This window comes from Tachypleus tridentatus, chromosome 10, assembly GCF_004210375.1.
Source record: "Tachypleus tridentatus isolate NWPU-2018 chromosome 10, ASM421037v1, whole genome shotgun sequence".
Classification (NCBI taxonomy): Eukaryota; Metazoa; Arthropoda; class Merostomata; order Xiphosura; family Limulidae; genus Tachypleus; species Tachypleus tridentatus.
The window spans coordinates 121,593,651-121,616,667 of NC_134834.1; the positions used below are offsets into that span (position 1 = coordinate 121,593,651).

At 39.4% G+C, this 23,017-nt stretch overlaps 1 protein-coding gene across 4 annotated transcripts in view; it reads left to right on the plus strand.

The window, feature by feature from the left end:
* The window catches only part of LOC143230215 (uncharacterized), a 111,546-nt gene that overhangs the window by 19,580 nt on the left and 68,949 nt on the right, over positions 1 to 23,017 (plus strand). For 2 of the 4 annotated variants that reach the window (XM_076463351.1, XM_076463357.1), the window contains exon 1: positions 6,431 to 6,709. The exons of 1 other annotated variant lie outside the window; for it this stretch is intronic. In XM_076463351.1, the coding sequence (XP_076319466.1) occupies positions 6,701 to 6,709 (9 nt within the window). In that variant the 5' untranslated portion in view covers positions 6,431 to 6,700. Of the gene's footprint in view, positions 1 to 6,430; positions 6,710 to 6,767; positions 6,788 to 23,017 lie in introns of those variants that run through there. One more of the 4 variants, XM_076463356.1, reaches the window with a different exon arrangement.

Here is a 23,017-nt window from a genome sequence, read left to right on the forward strand (position 1 = left end):
GGAATCTCTATATAAATTGTATTTAATGTTATTTTTTTTTTTAGAAAATTACGCGCTGGTCAAATGTTGCTTTTGTAAAATACATTTCAAACAAAGCAAAACTGAAACTGAAATCCAGTCATCACGTGATTGTAACACGTGTGCCATCGTGTACCGTACTCGTTCCAGTGAAATGTTTCATCAACCATAAAAGAGATTAAGGTGATTTGAAACTGAAGTCAATATGAAATCCGAGCTCCTCTGATAAATACTGATATAACAATATTTGTAGTGTTTGATCGAGAAATTTGCGAGAAAAGTCGGACATGCGCAAACGTATTGTTTGTATAGATTAGTTTTTCTGAGAAGTACATATGTATATTGTATAAGGACTGCGGTGGTTTCATTCGACTCGTGGGCTTTATAACACAGTTGCGAGACAGACACTCTTCAAATTCACCGACAATATTTTTAAATCGTAACAAAAAGCAATAAACTTGAACACAAAACTGGCGAACAAATAACACCACAATCTACAGTAATAACCACGAGTGTACCTCAAGACGGCTGGTAATAACCACGAGTGTACCTCAGGACGGCTGGTATGGGTATTAAGACTTTTATTAAAATAGAGAACAACGTTTCGACCTTCCTAGGTCATCTTCAGGTTATCAATAAAAGTATTAATACCTAAACCAGCTGTTCTGAGATGCATGTGTAACACTCAATAATAAGTTATACACAATGCCATAGCATTATTCATACACCAAATATTAAAAACCTCTCCGGCACTTCGTTACTGATACAGTAAATGTACATGTTGGTCTATAGAATTATGTGTAACACTCAATAATAAGTTATACACAATGCCATAGCATTATTCATACACCAAATATTAAAAACCTCTCCGGCACTTCGTTACTGATACAGTAAATGTACATGTTGGTCTATAGAATTATGTGTAACACTCAATAATAAGTTATACACAATGCCATAATATTATTCATACACCAAATATTAAAAACCTCTCCGGCACTTCGTTACTGATACAGTAAATGTACATGTTGGTCTATAGAATTATGTGTAACACTCAATAATAAGTTATACACAATGCCATAACATTATTCATACACCAAATATTAAAAACCTCTCCGGCACTTCGTTACTGATACAGTAAATGTACATGTTGGTCTATAGAATTATGCCAGGAAAGTGTTAATTAACAACTTATAACTGTTAAGTGCTGGGTGTGACGTGCGTGTGATCGAATCGAATGGAAATTTAGTTACGTGTACCATGGTTTGTCTGGATTTTCTTCGTACGTAATTAGTATGGGTTTAAATATTTTTTTATCTTTAAAATTTTTGTTTTCTCGTAAGGTAGAAACTGTAGATGCGACTTGGTTGTCTATATTTATGTAGGAAGTGCCCTGTTCTTCTACATCGTACATACATGTCCATGGATATTGCACGTGCTCTGATAAATAATGTCTCCCGCTGGTAAAGCGCTAAGTCTATGATTTACAACGCTAAAATGAGTGGTTCAATAGCCCGTGTAGCTTTGCTATAAAAAACACACACTGATAAATCACGTTATTGGTGTGGGGCGTAACATTATTTTCTGCCACGTGTGTGTGTGTTAATAGTTCTTGTTGTGATTTACTTCGTTTTTGTGTTATTGTTAGTCGGGATTATTTAATAACTTTAACAAATTTGTGATGACGAGAAACCCACTTGTTGAGAAATTTATATGCAAAAACGGCTCGTTTGGGCTTCTATGTAAAGTGTTTTCTCAGCCCAAACGAGCCGTTTTTGCATATAAATTTAACAAATTTGGTTATGACTCGTGATAAGGAGAAACCCACTTGAAGTAAAAATGGGTATCCACAGTGCTAGTATGGGTATTAAAACTTCCATTAAACATAGAGAACAACGTTTCGACCTTCCAAGGTCATCTTCAGGTTAACAAAGAGAGTTTACAACTGGCCGTTGTCGGGCAAATTAAAAAAGCTCTACTTATGCAACAACAACTAAAACCAAAATTAAAACAATATAAAGGAACACCTTTATACCTACACTAATTAATAACCTAACATATACTACATCGCCCTCTATAATCCCGTACCCGTTTACGCTTTCGTCCCTAAGACATGTGCCCGGCAACGGTAAATTGTTAACCTGAAGATGACCTAGGAAGGTCGAAACGTTGTTCTCCACTTATCAATAAAAGTGTTAATACCAATACCACCTGTTCCGATATACATTTTTATTAGAAGTGGGCGCTACACAGCCGATGAACTGTTCAATTTTTATATTACACATTTATTTTCGTTTAACCAAAAGTGAAATGTATAATTTGTGACGAAGACACCCATTGCATTCCTTGATTGGCTGTATCCTTTAATGCAGGCTCCAGTTTCGCTCACTGAAAGCTTATCAGTGCAAGTTGGGTCAGCAAATCAACGAATACAGTTAGGCCTTTTATAGTGATGAACTGTATATAATATGACCATATGTATTCTATAGGTCGTTGAAAGCACGTAGACTTGAACAAAGTTAATGTAAGCTTTGATTTCACTTCCTTCCTCTTGTTATAGAACCCATACCAGCAGCAGGGTTTGGTTTCACTTCCTTCCTCTTGTTATAGAACCCATACCAGCAGCAGGGTTTGGTTTCACTTCCTTCCTCTTGTTATAGAACCCATACCAGCAGCAGGGTTTGATTTCACTTCCTTCCTCTTGTTATAGAACCCATACCAGCAGCAGGGTTTGATTTCACTTCCTTCCTCTTGTTATAGAACCCATACCAGCAGCAGGGTTTGATTTCACTTCCTTTCTCTTGTTATAGAACCCATACCAGCAGCAGGGTTTGATTTCACTTCCTTTCTCTTGTTATAGAACCCATACCAGCAGCAGGGTTTGGTTTCACTTCCTTTCTCTTGTTATAGAACCCATACCAACAGCAGGGTTTGGTTTCACTTCCTTCCTCTTGTTATAGAACCCATACCAGCAGCAGGGTTTGATTTCACTTCCTTCCTCTTGTTATAGAACCCATACCAGCAGCAGAGTTTGGTTTCACTTCCTTCCTCTTGTTATAGAACCCATACCAGCAGCAGGGTTTGATTTCACTTCCTTTCTCTTGTTATAGAACCCATACCAGCAGCAGGGTTTGGTTTCACTTCTTCTTTTTATAGAATCCTCACACCCGAACTAATAACTGGGTTTGATTTCGCTTCTTCTTGTTATAGAACCCTCACACCCGAACTAGCAACTGGGTTTGATTTCGCTTCTTCTTGTTATAGAACCCCCGCACCCGAACTAGCAACTGGGTTTGATTTCGCTTCTTCTTGTTATAGAACCCCCGCACCCGAACTAGCAACTGGGTTTGATTTCGTTTCTTCTTGTTATAGAACCCTCACACCCGAACTAGCAACTGGGTTTGATTTCGCTTCTTCTTGTTATAGAACCCCGCACCCGAACTACCAACTGGGTTTGATTTCCTTCTTCTTGTTATAGAACCCCGCACCCGAACTAGCAACTGGGTTTGATTTCGCTTCTTCTTGTTATAGAACCCCCGCACCCGAACTAGCAACTGGGTTTGATTTCGCTTCTTCTTGTTATAGAACCCCCGCACCCGAACTAGCAACTGGGTTTGATTTCGTTTCTTCTTGTTATAGAACCCTCACACCCGAACTAGCAACTGGGTTTGATTTCGCTTCTTCTTGTTATAGAACCCCCGCACCCGAACTACCAACTGGGTTTGATTTCGCTTCTTCTTGTTATAGAACCCCCGCACCCGAACTAGCAACTGGGTTTGATTTCGCTTCTTCTTGTTATAGAACCCCCGCACACGAACTAGCAACTGGGTTTGATTTCGCTTCTTCTTGTTATAGAACCCTCACAGTCGAACTACCAACTGGGTTTGATTTCGCTTCTTCTTGTTATAGAACCCTCACAGTCGAACTAGAAACTGGGTTTGATTTCGCTTCTTCTTGTTATAGAATCCTCACAGTCGAACTAGAAACTGGGTTTGATTTCGCTTCTTCTTGTTATAGAACCCTCACAGTCGAACTAGAAACTGGGTTTGATTTCGCTTCTTCTTGTTATAGAACCCTCACAGTCGAACTAGAAACTGGGTTTGATTTCGCTTCTTCTTGTTATAGAACCCTCACAGTCGAACTAGAAACTGGGTTTGATTTCGCTTCTTCTTGTTATAGAACCCTCTCACCCGAACTAGCAACTGGGTTTGATTTCGCTTCTTTTTGTTATAGAACGCTCACACCCGAACTAGCAACTGGGTTTGATTTCGCTTCTTCTTGTTATAGAACCCCCGCACACGAACTAGCAACGGGGTTTGATTTCGCTTCTTGTCATAGAACGCTCACACCCGAACTAGCAACTGGGTTTGATTTCGCTTCTTCTTGTTATAGAACCCCCGCACCCGAACTAGCAACTGGGTTTGATTTCGCTTCTTCTTGTTATAGAACTCCCGCACCCGAACTAGCAACTGGGTTTGATTTCGCTTCTTCTTGTTATAGAACCCTCACACCCGAACTAGCAACTGGGTTTGATTTCGCTTCTTCTTGTTATAGAACCCTCTCACCCGAACTAGCAACTGGGTTTGATTTCGCTTCTTCTTGTTATAGAACCCCCGCACCCGAACTACCAACTGGGTTTGATTTCGCTTCTTCTTGTTATAGAACTCCCGCACCCGAACTAGCAACTGGGTTTGATTTCGCTTCTTCTTGTTATAGAACCCTCACACCCGAACTAGCAACTGGGTTTGATTTCGCTTCTTCTTGTTATAGAACCCTCACACCCGAACTAGCAACTGGGTTTGATTTCGCTTCTTCTTGTTATAGAACTCCCGCACCCGAACTAGCAACTGGGTTTGATTTCGCTTCTTCTTGTTATAGAACCCTCACACCCGAACTAGAAACTGGGTTTGATTTCGCTTCTTCTTGTTATAGAACCCTCACACCCGAACTAGCAACTGGGTTTGATTTCGCTTCTTCTTGTTATAGAACCCTCACACCCGAACTAGCAACTGGGTTTGATTTCGCTTCTTCTTGTTATAGAACTCCCGCACCCGAACTAGCAACTGGGTTTGATTTCGCTTCTTCTTGTTATAGAACCCTCACACCCGAACTAGCAACTGGGTTTGATTTCGCTTCTTCTTGTTATAGAACCCTCACACCCAGACTAGCAACTGGGTTTGATTTCGCTTCTTCTTGTTATAGAACTCCCGCACCCGAACTAGCAACTGGGTTTGATTTCGCTTCTTCTTGTTATAGAACTCCCGCACCCGAACTAGCAACTGGGTTTGATTTCGCTTCTTCTTGTTATAGAACTCCCGCACCCGAACTAGCAACTGGGTTTGATTTCGCTTCTTCTTGTTATAGAACCCTCACACCCGAACTAGCAACTGTGTTTGATTTCGCTTCTTTTTGTTATAGAACCCTCACACCCGAACTAGCAACTGGGTTTGATTTCGCTTCTTCTTGTTATAGAACCCCCGCACCCGAACTAGTAACTGGGTTTGATTTCGCTTCTTCTTGTTATAGAACGCTCACACCCGAACTAGCAACTGGGTTTGATTTCGCTTCTTCTTGTTATAGAACCCCCGCACCCGAACTAGTAACTGGGTTTGATTTCGCTTCTTCTTGTTATAGAACGCTCACACCCGAACTAGCAACTGGGTTTGATTTCGCTTCTTCTTGTTATAGAACCCTCACACCCGAACTAGCAACTGGGTTTGATTTCGCTTCTTCTTGTTATAGAACCCTCACACCCGAATTAGCAACTGGGTTTGATTTCGCTTCTTCTTGTTATAGAACTCCCGCACCCGAACTTGCAACTGGGTTTGATTTCGCTTCTTCTTGTAATAGAACCCTCACACCCGAACTAGAAACTGGGTTTGATTTCGCTTCTTCTCGTTATAGAACCCCCGCACCCGAACTAGCAACTGGGTTTGATTTCGCTTCTTCTCGTTATAGAACCCCCGCACCCGAACTAGCAACTGGGTTTGATATTTGCGCTCTCTACAAAACAAGAGAAACCCGAATCATTAACGTTCTTGTGTGGGATACTTCCAGTTTGTTCTCCCGGATGACTTAACCTACGTTACCTATGACATTTGGGGTAACATCAACATCTCTTACCAAATAAATCCCGGACCCATTATGTAACATTTGTATCCTTTGAATAAACGGCTATGAATATTGGAGTATCTTTATGGATCGGATATTCTTGATATGTAAAAAAACAAGGGCTATCTTGAGACGTACCCGTGCGGTTTCTTATGGTCAGCGAAATGTGTATCATATTTATAACCACGCCCCTGCATTACGTTCTTCCCTGTTTTACAATAATGGAGCTTTCCAGCGATCTTGTGGTGAGTAATGAAAAGCTGAGACGATTTTGTTGAATGTGCGCGTACGACTCTCGTTCACTGCACGCAGGCAATGGCGCGTTGCCCGCGTTGCTGCTCAGTTAGTGCACGTACGCTATGCCAGTGTATAGTGGTGCGTTAACCTTATTCTGTAAGGTTTTCCCGTGTTGAGAGATCGATAAATGTAGTGGTCGTTCGTGGATTGCAAAGAATCCCTTGGTCGTTGTATAAATACATCGTAATGAATCCATAATTGTAAATAGATTTTGAAGAAGTATGACATCATAAGTCCAGAAAAACCCGGTCTATCATCTGTTTTTGTTCATTCTGTAATGGAACAGGTGAGTACTTAAATATGGTGTTATCCAATTCGTGAGCGAGTTGATTAGATTGCAAGGAAAGCTCTTCGACATGTGTAGGTAGGTCCGGATAATATTCTCCTAAGATATAAATAAACCTTTTTTATACAGAACAAGCATTCCAAATATTTCTTTAAAATACTGATTTCCTCTCCCGAAAGATAATAATTTGATAATTTCAGATCAGACCTCATAAGTTACGAAGGTCCGCTAAACTAGTGCGTTTATAAAAATGAGTTATAACTAGTGTGCTTATAACAATGAGTTATTTACTTGTCAGACATTTTTAATATTTCGCACAACAATGTTCGTCTATGTGAGAAAACAATATAACAGTTTCAGAAAAACTGTAGGATTCTAGAATAAATTCTTAGAATCGGTAAGTAGATTTAGAAATTAAACTTCATTCACACATCTAGTGTTCTTTTGAGAGCACAGAACGATTGTTTCAGATACATCTTAAATTTTCTGAAACATGTTTACGTAAAGAACTAAATTATTGAAACCAAGTGGCCGAGATAATTAACTTGTCACCAGCGTGTACTTTAATAGAGAAACAACCATAGTGTACGCATCGAAAAGTTTCTAGTGGACTGGTCAGATGATTCTATGGCCACTGGTGTTGATTTAAATATGTATGGAAGTTTCGTTCGCTAGAAACGTTTTATCCCTAATATATATACTAATACTTCTGTTATTAACTAAGAGTTAACACACACATTATTTAATTATACACTTTTTACTTCTGATAATATCCACTAGGTTTTGTTTCTGATAATATCCACTAGGTCTTGTTCCACTGTACACATTGAAGGGAAAATTAAATTTTATCTTGTTTTTTTATTTCTTATTCAAAAGTTTCTTTTCAGCAGCTTATCAGTTTTGAGTGCACGTGCCTATTACGTCATGTATCTTTTATACGTCAACTCCAACCCACCTTAACAGGTTAGTCAACAAATCTGGTTGTGGCTAACACAAGTGTCCAGTGCGTGGGGATTTCTTGACCTTTAGTGATAAGTCGCTTTCCAAAAGGCGGGGCCGGAGCATTGCATGCCTGTGCGTGCGTGTGGGAGTGAAAATTTATAACAAAAGTTGCAATAATTTTTCGACATCACTGAATTTTAAATTCCATTTTTATCGCAAATAATTTTCCATCTTTTTATAGATGAGTAGTAATAGTAATATCGTTAGTTTACATTTTAACAACTAGGTTTCGTCGTTCGTTATCTGCAACATGAGTTTTATATTCAGATAATTTTGTTATTGCTCAAGAAGTTCTGTCAATAACATATCTAGAAGTAATTGTTTATGATTCAGTTCGGGAATGATTACAATTTCATGGGGTAATTTAACCTTCAAACTTGCGTTTAGCCTACATCATTTCGACATCAGGTAGTGTTTTAATGGATAACAGAACCTTTATCAAACTTACGTCTCGCCTACAGTATTTCGATGTCAGATTGTGTTTTAATGGATACAGATACTTGAAAGTCAAGCAGAAGTTGCTATTGGTCATACCATAGACTGAATTACGGGCAGTGGGATAGGATGTAGCGTCCACAATAATTCACTTTTTGTTCTAGGATGTAGCGTCCACAATAATTCACTTTTTGTTCTAGGATGTAGCGTACACAGTAATTCACTTTTTGTTCTAGGATGTAGCGTCCACAATAATTCACTTTTTGTTCTAGGATGTAGCGTCCACAATAATTCACTTTTTGTTCTAGGATGTAGCGTCCACAATAATTCACTTTTTGTTCTATGATGTAGCGTACACAGTAATTCACTTTTTGTTCTAGGATGTAGCGTCCACAATAATTCACTTTTTGTTCTAGGATGTAGCGTACACAGTAATTCACTTTTTGTCTCTTATTTTGGTCCCAAATTCTGCCCGTTAATCACGGTTAAAAACACTAGCGGAGTATAAGTGTTTTATTAAAGGCTATCTCCAAGAATAGGTCTGAAGAGTTTCTGGTGGTAATATTTTCAGTGTAGAGATATATCACTGTACAAACACGCAGTAGCTTGATTATTTAAAGGATATTTTTGTAAACACCATGTCATTCATTAATGGAACTTTGTTATCTCAAGTCTTTTGAGACTTATTCTAATCACAACCAGCACACTCATCTGGCTTCTACGATGGAACATTCGTATGAATTTACTCCTATTTCATTGTACAAGGGATACGATTATTCTCTTTTTGTCAGTTAGATAATTTAAGGATGGCTCTACTCTCAATATTAGCTTGGTTGTTTTGTCGCTGTTAGACAATTGAAGGATGCTTCTACTCTCACTATTGGACGGGTACCCACCCACCCACCTACCACACACACACACTTGGTTCTGTTCTTATTGTTGGATAAGTGGTGGATGTATCTCTACTTGTTTTTGGATAAAATTGATACATGTATGCTTCACCCTTCGACAGAAATCACGCCCTGTCTCTTGGACAGAAACCACAATATGGCTACTCTCCCTGTTGGACAGAAACCACAATATGGCTACTCTCCCTGTTGAACAAAAACCACAATATGGTTCTGCTCCACTAATCGTGAAACAATGAACTTGACTTAACTGTTGATTTGTGTATATTATTTTTCACACTTCAATTTTTTTTAAACTATAGATATGAGATGGTGTAAACTTCAGACCACGATTTATATACCGATATTAACGTAATTACTACAACACGGATTATGTTAGAAGGTTTATACGGTATTTCGTCTACACGAGTCTATAGAAGGAAAGAACAGGTTAATAAAAAAACAAACAAAAACAACACGAAAACAAGTCTTTGGGTTTATCACACAACGAAACAAAGAACTTGTGTTTTCTAGAACATTGCTGTGTGTGACCTAACGAGTTGAGCGTCATATCGTTATCAGAAGCTGGATGGTTGGTTATCAGTGGGTGGAAGTCCTCACCAGGCACGTGCATGTTTTGTCTCGTGACACGTGAGACGGTGTACTGTGATATTTTTACTAAATTTTGATAAGTATGATGTCAGAAATGATGCAATAAGAAGTGCACTTCTGTAAGGCTGTTTCACCGAACACAATTCTTACTAGAGAAGTGCACTTCTGTAAGGCTGTTTCACCGAACACAATTCTTACTAGTAATTCTGTATTGACCAAAAATTGTGACACCAAGTTGGTTCTTGTCTTATCTCTGAATCTGCTGACGTCGTTCTTGAACCAGTCACGTTTTTTTACATTTAAAGGGTTCTCTTGTGGTTCAGTGATACGTTTACAAAGCAACTATGTTCAACTCCGGGGTTCGATTTCACGCAGTAGACAAACACTGATAGCCCATTGTCCACCTTTGTCCTAAAACAACAACACAAAATATAAAGTGGATTTCCTTTACTGTATGCTACCTAGATTTCGAGTGATTGGGTTTTTGGTTAATACAAATAGGAATTAGCAGAATTTCATGTACTGTTGACCAGTAAGTTAGAATTTACAAAATATATTTATTATACCTCTTGAACTATGGATGACTAAAGCTGTGGAGAGAAATGTGTTCTTGAAAGGAAAGAGATTTAACCTCTAACAAATATCCTTCTTAATAACTGTGTTTGTGCAGTAATGGAATAATTTTATAATATAAAAGTCACTTGTGAAATGGGTTTATTTTCAACAAGGTTCAACGTTACTTATATAATAATACTGTCAAACAACGATTTATCAACATAGTGTTTTTCAGAAGGGGGGATACGTAATGAATACAGATTAATGTTCCGTTTAAACATGCAGTAAATTCCCCAAAATACTACATAACCTTAATATATTTGTAAATCGTTGTTTACCAACTCATTGGTGTATTTTAAAGTTATAATTTAGTTGTAATGTACGGCCTAAGACCTTCCGAGGATGAAGTTGACAGGTGTAGCAAATTGAATGTGTTGTTTTAGTAGTAGACTTATGCCAGCTCACATGATGTGTAACGCTTTATAATTTACTAGACTTATGCCAGCTCACATGATGTGTAACGCTTTATAATTTACTAGACTTATGCCAGCTCACATGATGTGTAACGCTTTATAATTTACTAGACTTAGGCCAGCTCACATGGTGTGTAACGCTTTATAATTCACTAGACTTAGGCCAGCTCACATGATGTGTAGCGCTTTATAATTCACTAGACTTAGGCCAGTTCAAATGGTGTGTAGCGCTTTATAATTCACTAGACTTAGGCCAGCTCACATGATGTGTAGCGCTTTATAATTCACTAGACTTAGGCCAGCTCACATGATGTGTAACGCTTTATAATTCACTAGACTTAGGCCACTTCAAATGGTGTGTAGCGCTTTATAATTCACTAGACTTAGGCCAGCTCACATGATGTGTAGCGCTTTATAATTCACTAGACTTAGGCCAGCTCACATGATGTGTAGCGCTTTATAATTCACTAGACTTAGGCCAACTCACATGATGTGTAGCGCTTTATAATTCACTAGACTTAGGCCAGTTCAAATGGTGTGTAGCGCTTTATAATTCACTAGACTTAGGCCACTTCAAATGGTGTGTAGCGCTTTATAATTCACTAGACTTAGGCCAGCTCACATGATGTGTAGCGCTTTATAATTCACTAGACTTAGGCCAGCTCACATGATGTGTAGCGCTTTATAATTCACTAGACTTAGGCCAGCTCACATGATGTGTAGCGCTTTATAATTCACTAGACTTAGGCCAGCTCACATGATGTGTAGCGCTTTATAATTCACTAGACTTAGGCCAGTTCAAATGGTGTGAAACTTTTGATAATAGGTCCGATATGGTCATGTGGCACTCGACTTGTAATCCGAGGGTCACGGTTTCGAATCCTCGTCACACCAAACATGTTCGCCCCTTTTAGCCGTGGGGGCTTATAAAGTAACGATCAATCTCACTATTCGTTGGTGAAAGAGTAACCTTAGAGTTAGCGGTGGATGGTGATGACTAGCTGCCTTTTCTCTAGTATTACACTGCTAAATTGGGGACGTCTAAGGCATATAGCCCTTTTGTAGCTTTGCGCGAAATTCAACAAACAAATAACTTTTGATAATTCACTAAACCTAGGTCGACTTAAATTATGTGTAATGCTTGACAATTCTCTGAATTTAGGCTGACCCAGAAATGTACAATGATTAATTTAGGCCGAACTGAAAATGTGCGATCTCCTCCGTGAGTGTACTTACTGTCACAAATACTGATGTTCAAGTGTTTGGGGACTTTTAACAATGTAACAGCTATTTTCTCAATTAAGTAAAATGTTTGTATTATTGACATCTGTGTCGTGGTGAATGTCGTAGGATTTAGTATGAAAGAAATGTTGTTATTTAACACTTCAGACCATTACTGTAGTTTTTAATATTTGCTGCTTATGTCTGGCTTAGGCTAAGAAATAAAAGTTCCTTTTCGTCTCTCATACCAAACACCACAAGATATGTAGTGATGTGGGATTACTACGTCACTGTCGACTTGAAATAGAGCAGGCAAAATATTAAACTCCATTTTTAGTGTGTTTTAAACTACTCTATTCACTGATTTTGTGTTGATGAGAGGCGTTTCAAGTGTGTTTCTCAAAACTTTTCTCACACTGTTCACCACGTGAGGTCGTGTCTGCTACTTTCTTCACGACTTTCTTCACAGAAACTGCGTGATTAAGTTCGAAACGGGGGTACTAGGATGACGTCATGTATAAATCGTTATACGTCATAATATTTCGTGTCGACTGGCTCGAGTACTTTGTAATTAACGCGGGAAAAAATTAGTACATAGCGTTTTGCGTAGATCAACAAACTGCTTGTCAACAGTGTCTTTGTTCAATCCAAGTGTTATAGAACACATTGTGTATATACGTTAAAACACCACAAAATCCTAAAATCATAAATGCTGAAACTAACTGTCCTTTAAATAAATTTTTTCTTCCACGTAATACGATATTAAACATTATCTTGTTAGTATAATCTGTCTTCTGTACAGGACGGTATTAAACACGTAAGCATAATCTGTCTTCTGTACAGGACGGCATTAAACATTGCAAGAATAATCTGTCTTCTGTACAGGACGGCATTAAACATTGCAAGAATAATCTGTCTTCTGTACAGGACGGCATTAAACATTGCAAGAATAATCTGTCTTCTGTACAGGACGGCATTAAACATTGCAAGAATAATCTGTCTTTTGTACAGGACGGCATTAAACATTGCAAGCATAATCTGTCTTTTGTACAGAACGGCATTAAACATTGCAAGCATAATCTGTCTTTTGTACAGAACGGCATTAAACATTGCAAGCATAATCTGTCTTCTGTACAGGACGGCATTAAACATGTAAGCATAATCTGTCTTCTCTGCAGGACGGTATTAAACACGTAAGCATAATCTGTCTTCTCTGCAGGACGGTATTAAACACGTAAGCATAATCTGTCTCTCTGCAGGACGGTATTAAACACGTAAGCATAATCTGTCTTCTCTGCAGGACGGTATTAAACACGTAAGCATAATCTGTCTCTCTGCAGGACGGTATTAAACACGTAAGCATAATCTGTCTTCTCTGCAGGACGGTATTAAACACGTAAGCATAATCTGTCTTCTCTGCAGGACGGTATTAAACACGTAAGCATAATCTGTCTTCTCTGCAGGACGGTATTAAACACGTAAGCATAATCTGTCTTCTCTGCAGGACGGTATTAAACACGTAAGCATAATCTGTCTTCTCTGCAGGACGGTATTAAACACGTAAGCATAATCTGTCTTCTCTGCAGGACGGTATTAAACACGTAAGCATAATCTGTCTTCTCTGCAGGACGGCATTAAACACGTAAGCATAATCTGTCTTCTCTGCAGGACGGCATTAAACACGTAAGCATAATCTGTCTTCTCTGCAGGACGGTATTAAACACGTAAGCATAATCTGTCTTCTCTGCAGGACGGCATTAAACACGTAAGCATAATCTGTCTTCTCTGCAGGACGGCATTAAACACGTAAGCATAATCTGTCTTCTCTGCAGGACGGCATTAAACACGTAAGCATAATCTGTCTTCTCTGCAGGACGGCATTAAACACGTAAGCATAATCTGTCTTCTCTGCAGGACGGCATTAAACACGTAAGCATAATGTCTTCTCTGCAGGACGGCATTAAACACGTAAGCATAATCTGTCTTCTCTGCAGGACGGCATTAAACACGTAAGCATAATCTGTCTTCTCTGCAGGACGGCATTAAACACGTAAGCATAATCTGTCTTCTCTGCAGGACGGCATTAAACACGTAAGCATAATCTGTCTTCTGTACAGGACGGCATTAAACACGTAAGCATAATCTGTCTTCTGTACAGGACGGCATTAAACACGCAAGCATAATCTGTCTTCTGTACAGGACGGCATTAAACACGCAAGCATAATCTGTCTTCTGTACAGGACGGCATTAAACACGCAAGCATAATCTGTCTTCTGTACAGGACGGCATTAAACACGCAAGCATAATCTGTCTTCTGTACAGGACGGCATTAAGCACGCAAGCATAATCTGTCTTCTCTACAGGACGGCATTAAGCACGCAAGCATAATCTGTCTTCTCTACAGGACGGCATTAAACACGCAAGCATAATCTGTCTTCTGTACAGGACGGCATTAAACACGCAAGCATAATCTGTCTTCTGTACAGGACAGCATTAAACACGTAAGCATAATCTGGCTTCTCTACAACCGGCATTAAACACGTATGCATAATCTGTCTTCTCTGCAGGACGGTATTAAACACGTATGCATAATCTGTCTTCTCTGCAGGACGGTATTAAACACGTATGCATAATCTGTCTTCTCTGCAAGACGGCATTAAACACGTAAGCATAATCTGTCTTCTGTACAGGACGGCATTAAACACGTAAGCATAATCTGTCTTCTCTGCAGGACGGCATTAAACACGTAAGCATAATCTGTCTTCTCTGCAGGACGGCATTAAACACGTAAGCATAATCTGTCTTCTGCAGGACGGCATTAAACACGTAAGCATAATCTGTCTTCTCTGCAGGACGGCATTAAACACGTAAGCATAATCTGTCTTCTCTGCAGGACGGCATTAAACACGTAAGCATAATCTGTCTTCTCTGCAGGACGGCATTAAACACGTAAGCATAATCTGTCTTCTCTGCAGGACGGCATTAAACACGTAAGCATAATCTGTCTTCTCTGCAGGACGGCATTAAACACGTAAGCATAATCTGTCTTCTCTGCAGGACGGCATTAAACACGTAAGCATAATCTGTCTTCTGCAGGACGGCATTAAACACGTAAGCATAATCTGTCTTCTCTGCAGGACGGCATTAAACACGTAAGCATAATCTGTCTTCTCTGCAGGACGGCATTAAACACGTAAGCATAATCTGTCTTCTCTGCAGGACGGCATTAAACACGTAAGCATAATCTGTCTTCTGCAGGACGGCATTAAACACGTAAGCATAATCTGTCTTCTGCAGGACGGCATTAAACACGTAAGCATAATCTGTCTTCTCTGCAGGACGGCATTAAACACGTAAGCATAATCTGTCTCTCTGCAGGACGGCATTAAACACGTAAGCATAATCTGTCTTCTCTGCAGGACGGCATTAAACACGTAAGCATAATCTGTCTTCTCTGCAGGACGGCATTAAACACGTAAGCATAATCTGTCTTCTCTGCAGGACGGCATTAAACACGTAAGCATAATCTGTCTTCTGTACAGGACGGCATTAAACACGCAAGCATAATCTGTCTTCTGTACAGGACGGCATTAAACACGTAAGCATAATCTGTCTTCTGTACAGGACGGCATTAAACACGCAAGCATAATCTGTCTTCTGTACAGGACGGCATTAAACACGCAAGCATAATCTGTCTTCTCTACAGGACGGCATTAAGCACGCAAGCATAATCTGTCTTCTCTACAGGACGGCATTAAGCACGCAAGCATAATCTGTCTTCTGTACAGGACGGCATTAAACACGCAAGCATAATCTGTCTTCTGTACAGGACGGCATTAAACACGCAAGCATAATCTGGCTTCTCTACAACCGGCATTAAACACGTATGCATAATCTGTCTTCTGCAGGACGGTATTAAACACGTATGCATAATCTGTCTTCTCTGCAGGACGGCATTAAACACGTAAGCATAATCTGTCTTCTGTACAGGACGGCATTAAACACGTAAGCATAATCTGTCTTCTCTGCAGGACGGCATTAAACACGTAAGCATAATCTGTCTTCTCTGCAGGACGGTATTAAACACGTAAGCATAATCTGTCTTCACTGCAGGACGGCATTAAACACGTAAGCATAATCTGTCTTCACTGCAGGACGGCATTAAACACGTAAGCATAATCTGTCTTCTCTGCAGGACGGCATTAAACACGTAAGCATAATCTGTCTTCTCCAGTGCTGGTGTTGCAGGAAACAAACATACAAACTTTGTGTTATTATTACAGACTTCACAAGTCGTATCCTCCGTCATGTGAAGGTGTTCGTGAAGAAGGAACCATGGCGGTCTGTCGAGACGTATTTTCCTTGCGCACGCGTCTCTACGTTCCAGTCATTGTTGCCTAACTGCAGACATCTTTGATAGCTGTGTCCGGCATGCGTCCTGTTGTAGTGAACGAACTCAGAACATGGTTAAGAACGCGAGTCCATGTATATTATTAGCGGCCATGAGTGACCAGCTTGGACAATGATTTTACACAAGCTTTATATAACATTGCATTATGTATTTCATGTTTACAACGCTTTTCTTTAACACAGAGAAATCTCTAACCATAGTGTCGCTATGTTCCATTTAAACGAAGTAGACAGAAAAATGAACTGTACAATTTAATATCACGTATTTTGACAGTTTTTACACGAAAGTAAGTACGACCATAAGTTATTGATGGAAGAAAAATGAACTTTCTTTATTATCTGCTGTTATAAGTTTCTGGGTGACATCCGTAGCTGATAGTATATTAACATTTGTCTATTTATTTCATCCCAGAATCACGGGGATCATAAATGTATTTTCCGAATAATGTTAAAAATAACCTACTATTATTTTTTCAGGTAAACTCCAAGAGCCAACGCCATTGGAATTTAAACTGTCACCAGATGGCGTGGTAAATTACATGAAGTTCAGATAACGTTCAGTACGTAAATTATGCAAATATTTGTTTGACAACCACATTTGAGGCATACGGAGATGTCGAAAACAATGAATAATTTTAGGCAGATTAAGGGTTGCGTTATTCCAAACTCTTTTGATCCGCAAGAGAAATGTATGAATTTTTAAAACATGAATGGTGATAGTATATTAAAAAACATGTTTTTGTTAAAGCGTTATTGGTTGGTTTTAGTCAGACACCAAGTGTAGGCCCAGCTGTGATCGTGGACGATTGTGACAGAACTATAGTAAATACATCCTAATTAACTTTAGGACTTGACTATATTTTTCACTGGTTCTACTTATTTTAGGTGTGTTTTCCATAATAAATACCCACCATAGTTGGAATAAACTGTGCACCACGACGTCATGTAACTGGCTCGAGCCCATCTTGAACAGGTTATTATTCGTTTTTTTAGTGAAGTTTTTGGACACAAATTTTTAACTTTTATTGTGTCTCTGAGGGAGATACCGAACCTGGCTAGGATCTGGTTCTAAAATATATAACGTAGATTCAAGATGTTTTTAAGTTGTATAGATCAAACAGTGGATAGTTGTGTAAGTAGTAACAATAAACAAAAACCTTTACGTTTTGAAGTATTCTTTTGTTAAATAAATCGTATCTCTACACATTATTTTATTCGTCACTAAAATCTTTTATTTTCATGCTTAAAGTTTGGAAAATAATTACAACTTTTTGTATAAGGATCTCGCTTCATTAACTTTTTTTTTTTTTTATCGGGCAAGTTTACCTACATTAACCCACGTTTAAAGAGACAAGTTCACCTGTACTAACTAACGTTTAGAGAGACGCGTTCACCTGTACTAACTAACATTTAAAGAGACGCGTTCACCTGTACTAACTAACATTTAAAGAGACGCGTTCACCTGTACTAACTAACGTTTAAAGAGACGCGTTCACCTGTACTAACTAACGTTTAAAGAGACGCGTTCACCTGTACTACCCAACGTCAGCATCACCAACCGCTAACTCTTAGACTTATCTTTACCAACGAATAATGGGATTATCCATCACATTTTACGTCTCCCTTCATATTATCTAAAAAGAACGAACGTATTTGTCAAGAGGATAATATCCCAAGTCAGGCACCCAAATCGTCAGGTTATGCAAAGTTTTGCTTACATGGCAGCCCTCCAGTGGCTCAGCGGTATGTTCGCCGACTTACTACGCTAAAACCTGGGTTTCGATACCCGTGGTGGGCAGAGCACAGACAGCCCATTGTGTAGCTTTGTGCTTAATTCAAAACAACAACAGCTTACATGGACAAATCTATAGTTGTTTATATGTTGTGGTAACTGTTATAACAGTTATATTTATCGTGGTTTTTTTTATGTAGAGTATACTGACTTGTTATTGTATCTGTTATAACCAGAAACGGACCCTCATTGGACTGATTGCAATGACTCTCACCCATCCTACTTTCTTTCTTGCTTTAAATGGTTGTAAGAAAAAGAGGTGCAGTGTTTGAAAACGATTCACAACATTAATTATCCTGAGGCTCGGAAATTGCTGTCCACAACTTCATCTCGTACGTATGCTGCTGCAATTCGTTCCACTACTACAGTGGGAGTGCAGACAGATCTTTCTGTGCCTCCAAAATAATCGTACTCGAACTAAATGAAGTATTTTGACCTCCATAGTTAAAAAAGTTGATGAATCAACTGCAACACTCATCTCTGTCCTTTACATATATTCCAGCAAATCCCAAGGTTCACTTCCTTTGGTTCTGGGTACAGGCATTTCCTTGGGTACATCTTCTCTCCCACCCCAAGATGCAGAACGATCATTCGTTCACGTCCTCAATCACTGGAATCCTCTTCCAACAGCAAAGACCTGCCCAGTCGACCCCTGGCAGGATCCATGATGGTCGGTAGACCTCCTTCGAATAAAGACAATAAAGGAAAAATACGTGGTCGTAAACAGAAGGGTTCTCCACCCAATTTGCCTACACATAAATAAAATGTCCACCTTGATACAATGGAACTGTCGAGGTTTACGTTCTAATCTGGAGGATATTAAAACACTAATTGGTTCCTACCATCCTGTATGTCTTTCTTTACAGGAAACATTTTTGAAACCTGCCAATGCAGTCATATTTCGACGATTTCTTTGTACAGAAATGACAGGTTGTGTGATGGATGAGAACATGGAGGGGTGGCACTGTTGGTTGACCAGCATGTGCCCACCCTGTCTTTGCCACTCGACACACCCTTGGAGGACGTAGGCATCCGTGTTTCCTTGGGTTGTACCATCACTGTTTGTTCTCTCTACCTGTTGCCTGGAGAGACATATGATCAATCAAACCTTGATGCTCTCATTGAACAGTTGCCGTCTCCCTTTTTCATTTTGGGGGACTTGAATGGACATCATCCCCTCTGGGGAAGTGCTGATAGCGATAGGAGAGTTTGTTCTGTATAGCATATGCTCTCTGATCACAACCTTTCTCTCTGCAATACTGGTTCTTCTACTTATTTTTATGCACCTTGTCAGTTCTTTACTGCTATTGATCTTCAGTTTGCTCCCCTTTACTATTCTCCCATTTTTCATGGAAGGTTGACAATAATCCACAAGGTACTGATCATCTTCCTATATTTTTGAGAGAGACTGGTTGTGGTCAATGCCACCCGACCTGCGTGCCCCAGTGGAAGCTGGATCAGGCAAACTGGTCCACGTTCAGTGCTCTCGCAGAATTCAATCCTGCAATTATACAGACAACTGCTCAGTGTATTCCTAAAATCTAGACACGTTTTCCACGATATCCTCGACCATGGTGGAATCCTGCATGTCACATGGCACGGAAGGCTCAAAAACGGGCCTGGGCTACTTTTCGTAACTATCCCACACTCTCGCACCGCATTGCTTTCCAGCAGGCGTATGCACGTGCTCGGAGGTTAAGACGTCAAAGCCAGAAGGAATCTTGGATTAAGTTCAGAACTGGCATTTCTTCTACCACCAGTTCCAAAGTCATATGGGACAAGATTCGAAAGGTCAGTGGGCAATACAATTCTGTCCCCCTCTCGATCTTACTCTCTGATGGCCAGGAAGTAACTGATATCCGGAGCATCGCTTTTGATGAAAGCTTTTGATGGGTATCTGGCACTTGTGCTTCTTCTACCATCTTCTTAGCCATCAAGACTCGGTCAGAGGGATCACCTCTTTACTTTTGAGCTGATTGTCTCTGTGACTATAATCGTCCCTTTACACTGATGGAACTGAAAGTGACCTTTCATTGGTCTGGCAGTACTTCAGTTGGACCTGATGATGTACAATATGAGATGCTGCGCTATCTGTCTCCTGCTTCTCTTGATATCCTTCTGGTTGTTTTTAACCGGATCTGGCCCGAGAATGTTTTTCCCGATGTCTATTGCCAGGCTATTGTCCTACTTTTCTCTAAGCCTGGGAAGAATTCCTTCAAACTACCGTCCAATTGCTTTGATGAGCTGTCTTTGTAAGACCTTAGAGAGGATGGTTAATGCTCGCCTTGACTGGTTCCTCGAATAAAACAATCTCTTCTCGCGCACCCTCTAAAACCATTTGCATGCACTTTTGCTGCCAATGGGGTATTCACCCTGATCCTGAACTCCGTATCGGTGAAGTTGTGCTGCCTGTGGTCTCTGAGACAAAGTTCTTGGAGCTTACCTTTGACCGTAAGCTAACCTTCATACCATGCATCAAGAAGCTACGGATCAAATGTACAAGAGTACTGAACATCCTCCGTGCCCTCTGTTCCACCACTTGGGGAGTGTATCGGTGTTCTTATTCAATCGAAACTCGAGTATGGATCACTGGTCTATGGCTTTGCAAGGACCTCGGCCTTAAGGATGCTTAACCCCATTCATCATCAAGGACTTTGGCTCTGCACTTCCCCAGTCCATACCTTATACATAGTCCCTTCTTTGCATCTCTGCCGTTTTTAACTGTCTTTACCATATGCGTCAAAACTTTGTTCCTTACCAAAGCATCCTACCTGGGGTTGTGTTTCCCTTCCTTGGTGAGCCATACGTTTCAGAACAGATGGTCTGCCATTGTTCCTTTTGGCCTTCCAGGTGCAGTTGGATGAATTGGGTCTATCCTTGGATAACATTGCTGTTTCCACTGGTGAACCCACCTCACCATGGCTTATTACAGTCCCTAAATGGACCTATCTTTTAAGTCATCTGAGAAAAGCAGACACTCCCGATTGGAAATACTGTATGTTTTTTGCTGAACATCTTTTGAACCATCCATTCATTCCTATTTATACAGATGGTTCGAAATCAGGTAACTGTGTGGACTCTGCTGTGATTTGTTGTGGTTCGGTGGTTATGCACAGAATCAGATTCTGTGTTCACTGCTGAACTGTATGCCATTTGTTTTACCCTGGATTACATAAAAGCTAAGCAGTACTCAAACTGCACTATTTATACTGACTCGCTTAGCTCTCTACTGGACTTGGATTTGCTTCACTTTAGTTCACACCCTGTTCTTCCTGATATTTAAAACTGACTTGCCCATTTCTCTTTAACATCTACTTCTATCCAGTTTTTTTCTGGGTACCGGGCCATGTTGGTATTCTCAGGAATAAGCTCGCAGACGACTTGGAGTGAGCAACGTCAAAACAAGCTTTTCCAAATAAAACCCTCTGTTGGACTTGGCTGTCTTACTTCCGTAAGGATCAGAAAGAGGAAGTTGTTCTAAGTAGACTACGCATTGGTCACAGTTTAACTCATGGTTTTCTTTTATTTGGGACTGATGAACCAATGTGTTATCTGTGTAACATTCAAGGTCACAATGAGTCACATTCTTCTGCCTTGCTGTCGTTATGACTCTGTACGACTACACCATTTTTAACATGTTCTGTCCCAAGGTTTATCCGTAATGTTAGACAGTGTTATTAGTGATTGTGACACTGTCCACCTTGGTAATGTTTTTTTAGTTTTTTTGAAGGCCGTTTTTAATGCTATTTAAATTTTAATTTATACATTAGACCTTTTTTAATGTGATTCCCTTTTATGAATCAAAGTACATCTAGTTTGATTTGTAATTAGAAATTGGCCATAATGTCAAATAATTCGAAACTAGGACTAGAAAGGCCAACTTTAGGTTACTAACACTGCTGTTTAAACTACCCATTAGTTATCCTGACGAGTTGTTATTAAAATTTTCCTACAAGTCTTTTAAAACTTTTATTATTTTACTTTCTGAAAATGGCCATAATGTCAAATAACTCAGAACCAGGACTGGAAAGACAAACTTCAGATGACTGACAGTGGTTTTTGTACTTACCTGTTAGTCTTTCTGGCGAGTTATTATAATTACAGTTATGCTACAGAAAGTCCTCTACAACTTGTATTACTGTAGTTTTTCTCTTAACTTTGTAGACTAGATGTAAACATTGGTTTTAATGCTATTTGTTTTTTTAAAACTTTGTTTTGTTTTACCTTAATTTTCTTTTATGAATTTTACTGAATTTACTTTAATATTAACTTTTGCTTAATGTTTGGCGCAGATAGCCGAGCTGCTTTGTGCCATAAAACACCAAACTAACCAACCAAACCAACCAACCAACCAACCAATCTTCTGTTTCGCCTGGAACTAAATCTTTAATCGACGGTTCGCACGGCGCTATTTGTTGATACACAGGTAAACTATTTTTCTACGGGAAAGCTAGTTAGCTGTTCACCGAGCACGTGTAAGTTTTTTACTGATGAAGATTTTTAATGTCTGAGTGAAAATATTAACAACTGAAGTTAATTCTTTGAAGTTGAACAGCTTGTAATGTTCGATATATGTGAATGTTCCTGATTTCTGTAATTTTCCGATTAATAAGCGTTTATCACAATTATAGCTTCCGAGGTTTATAGTGTACTTAGTACAGCAAAGTGTTGCGATTTATAAACTTTAAGGCAAGGTTTAAGGAAGCTCAGTTGGCAACATTACTGACAATCATTTGTGTTTTACATACCTTGTACATTGTTGATTCTTACTCTCGAGAATCTTTTACAGATTTAGAGAACAGGCGGGAATTTAGCAATACACATTTAACAATATACGTTACGTAGACTTCTAAATTTATATTTGACTAAAACAAACATCGACATTAAAATAAACATACATGAGTAAACTCGTTACAGTTAT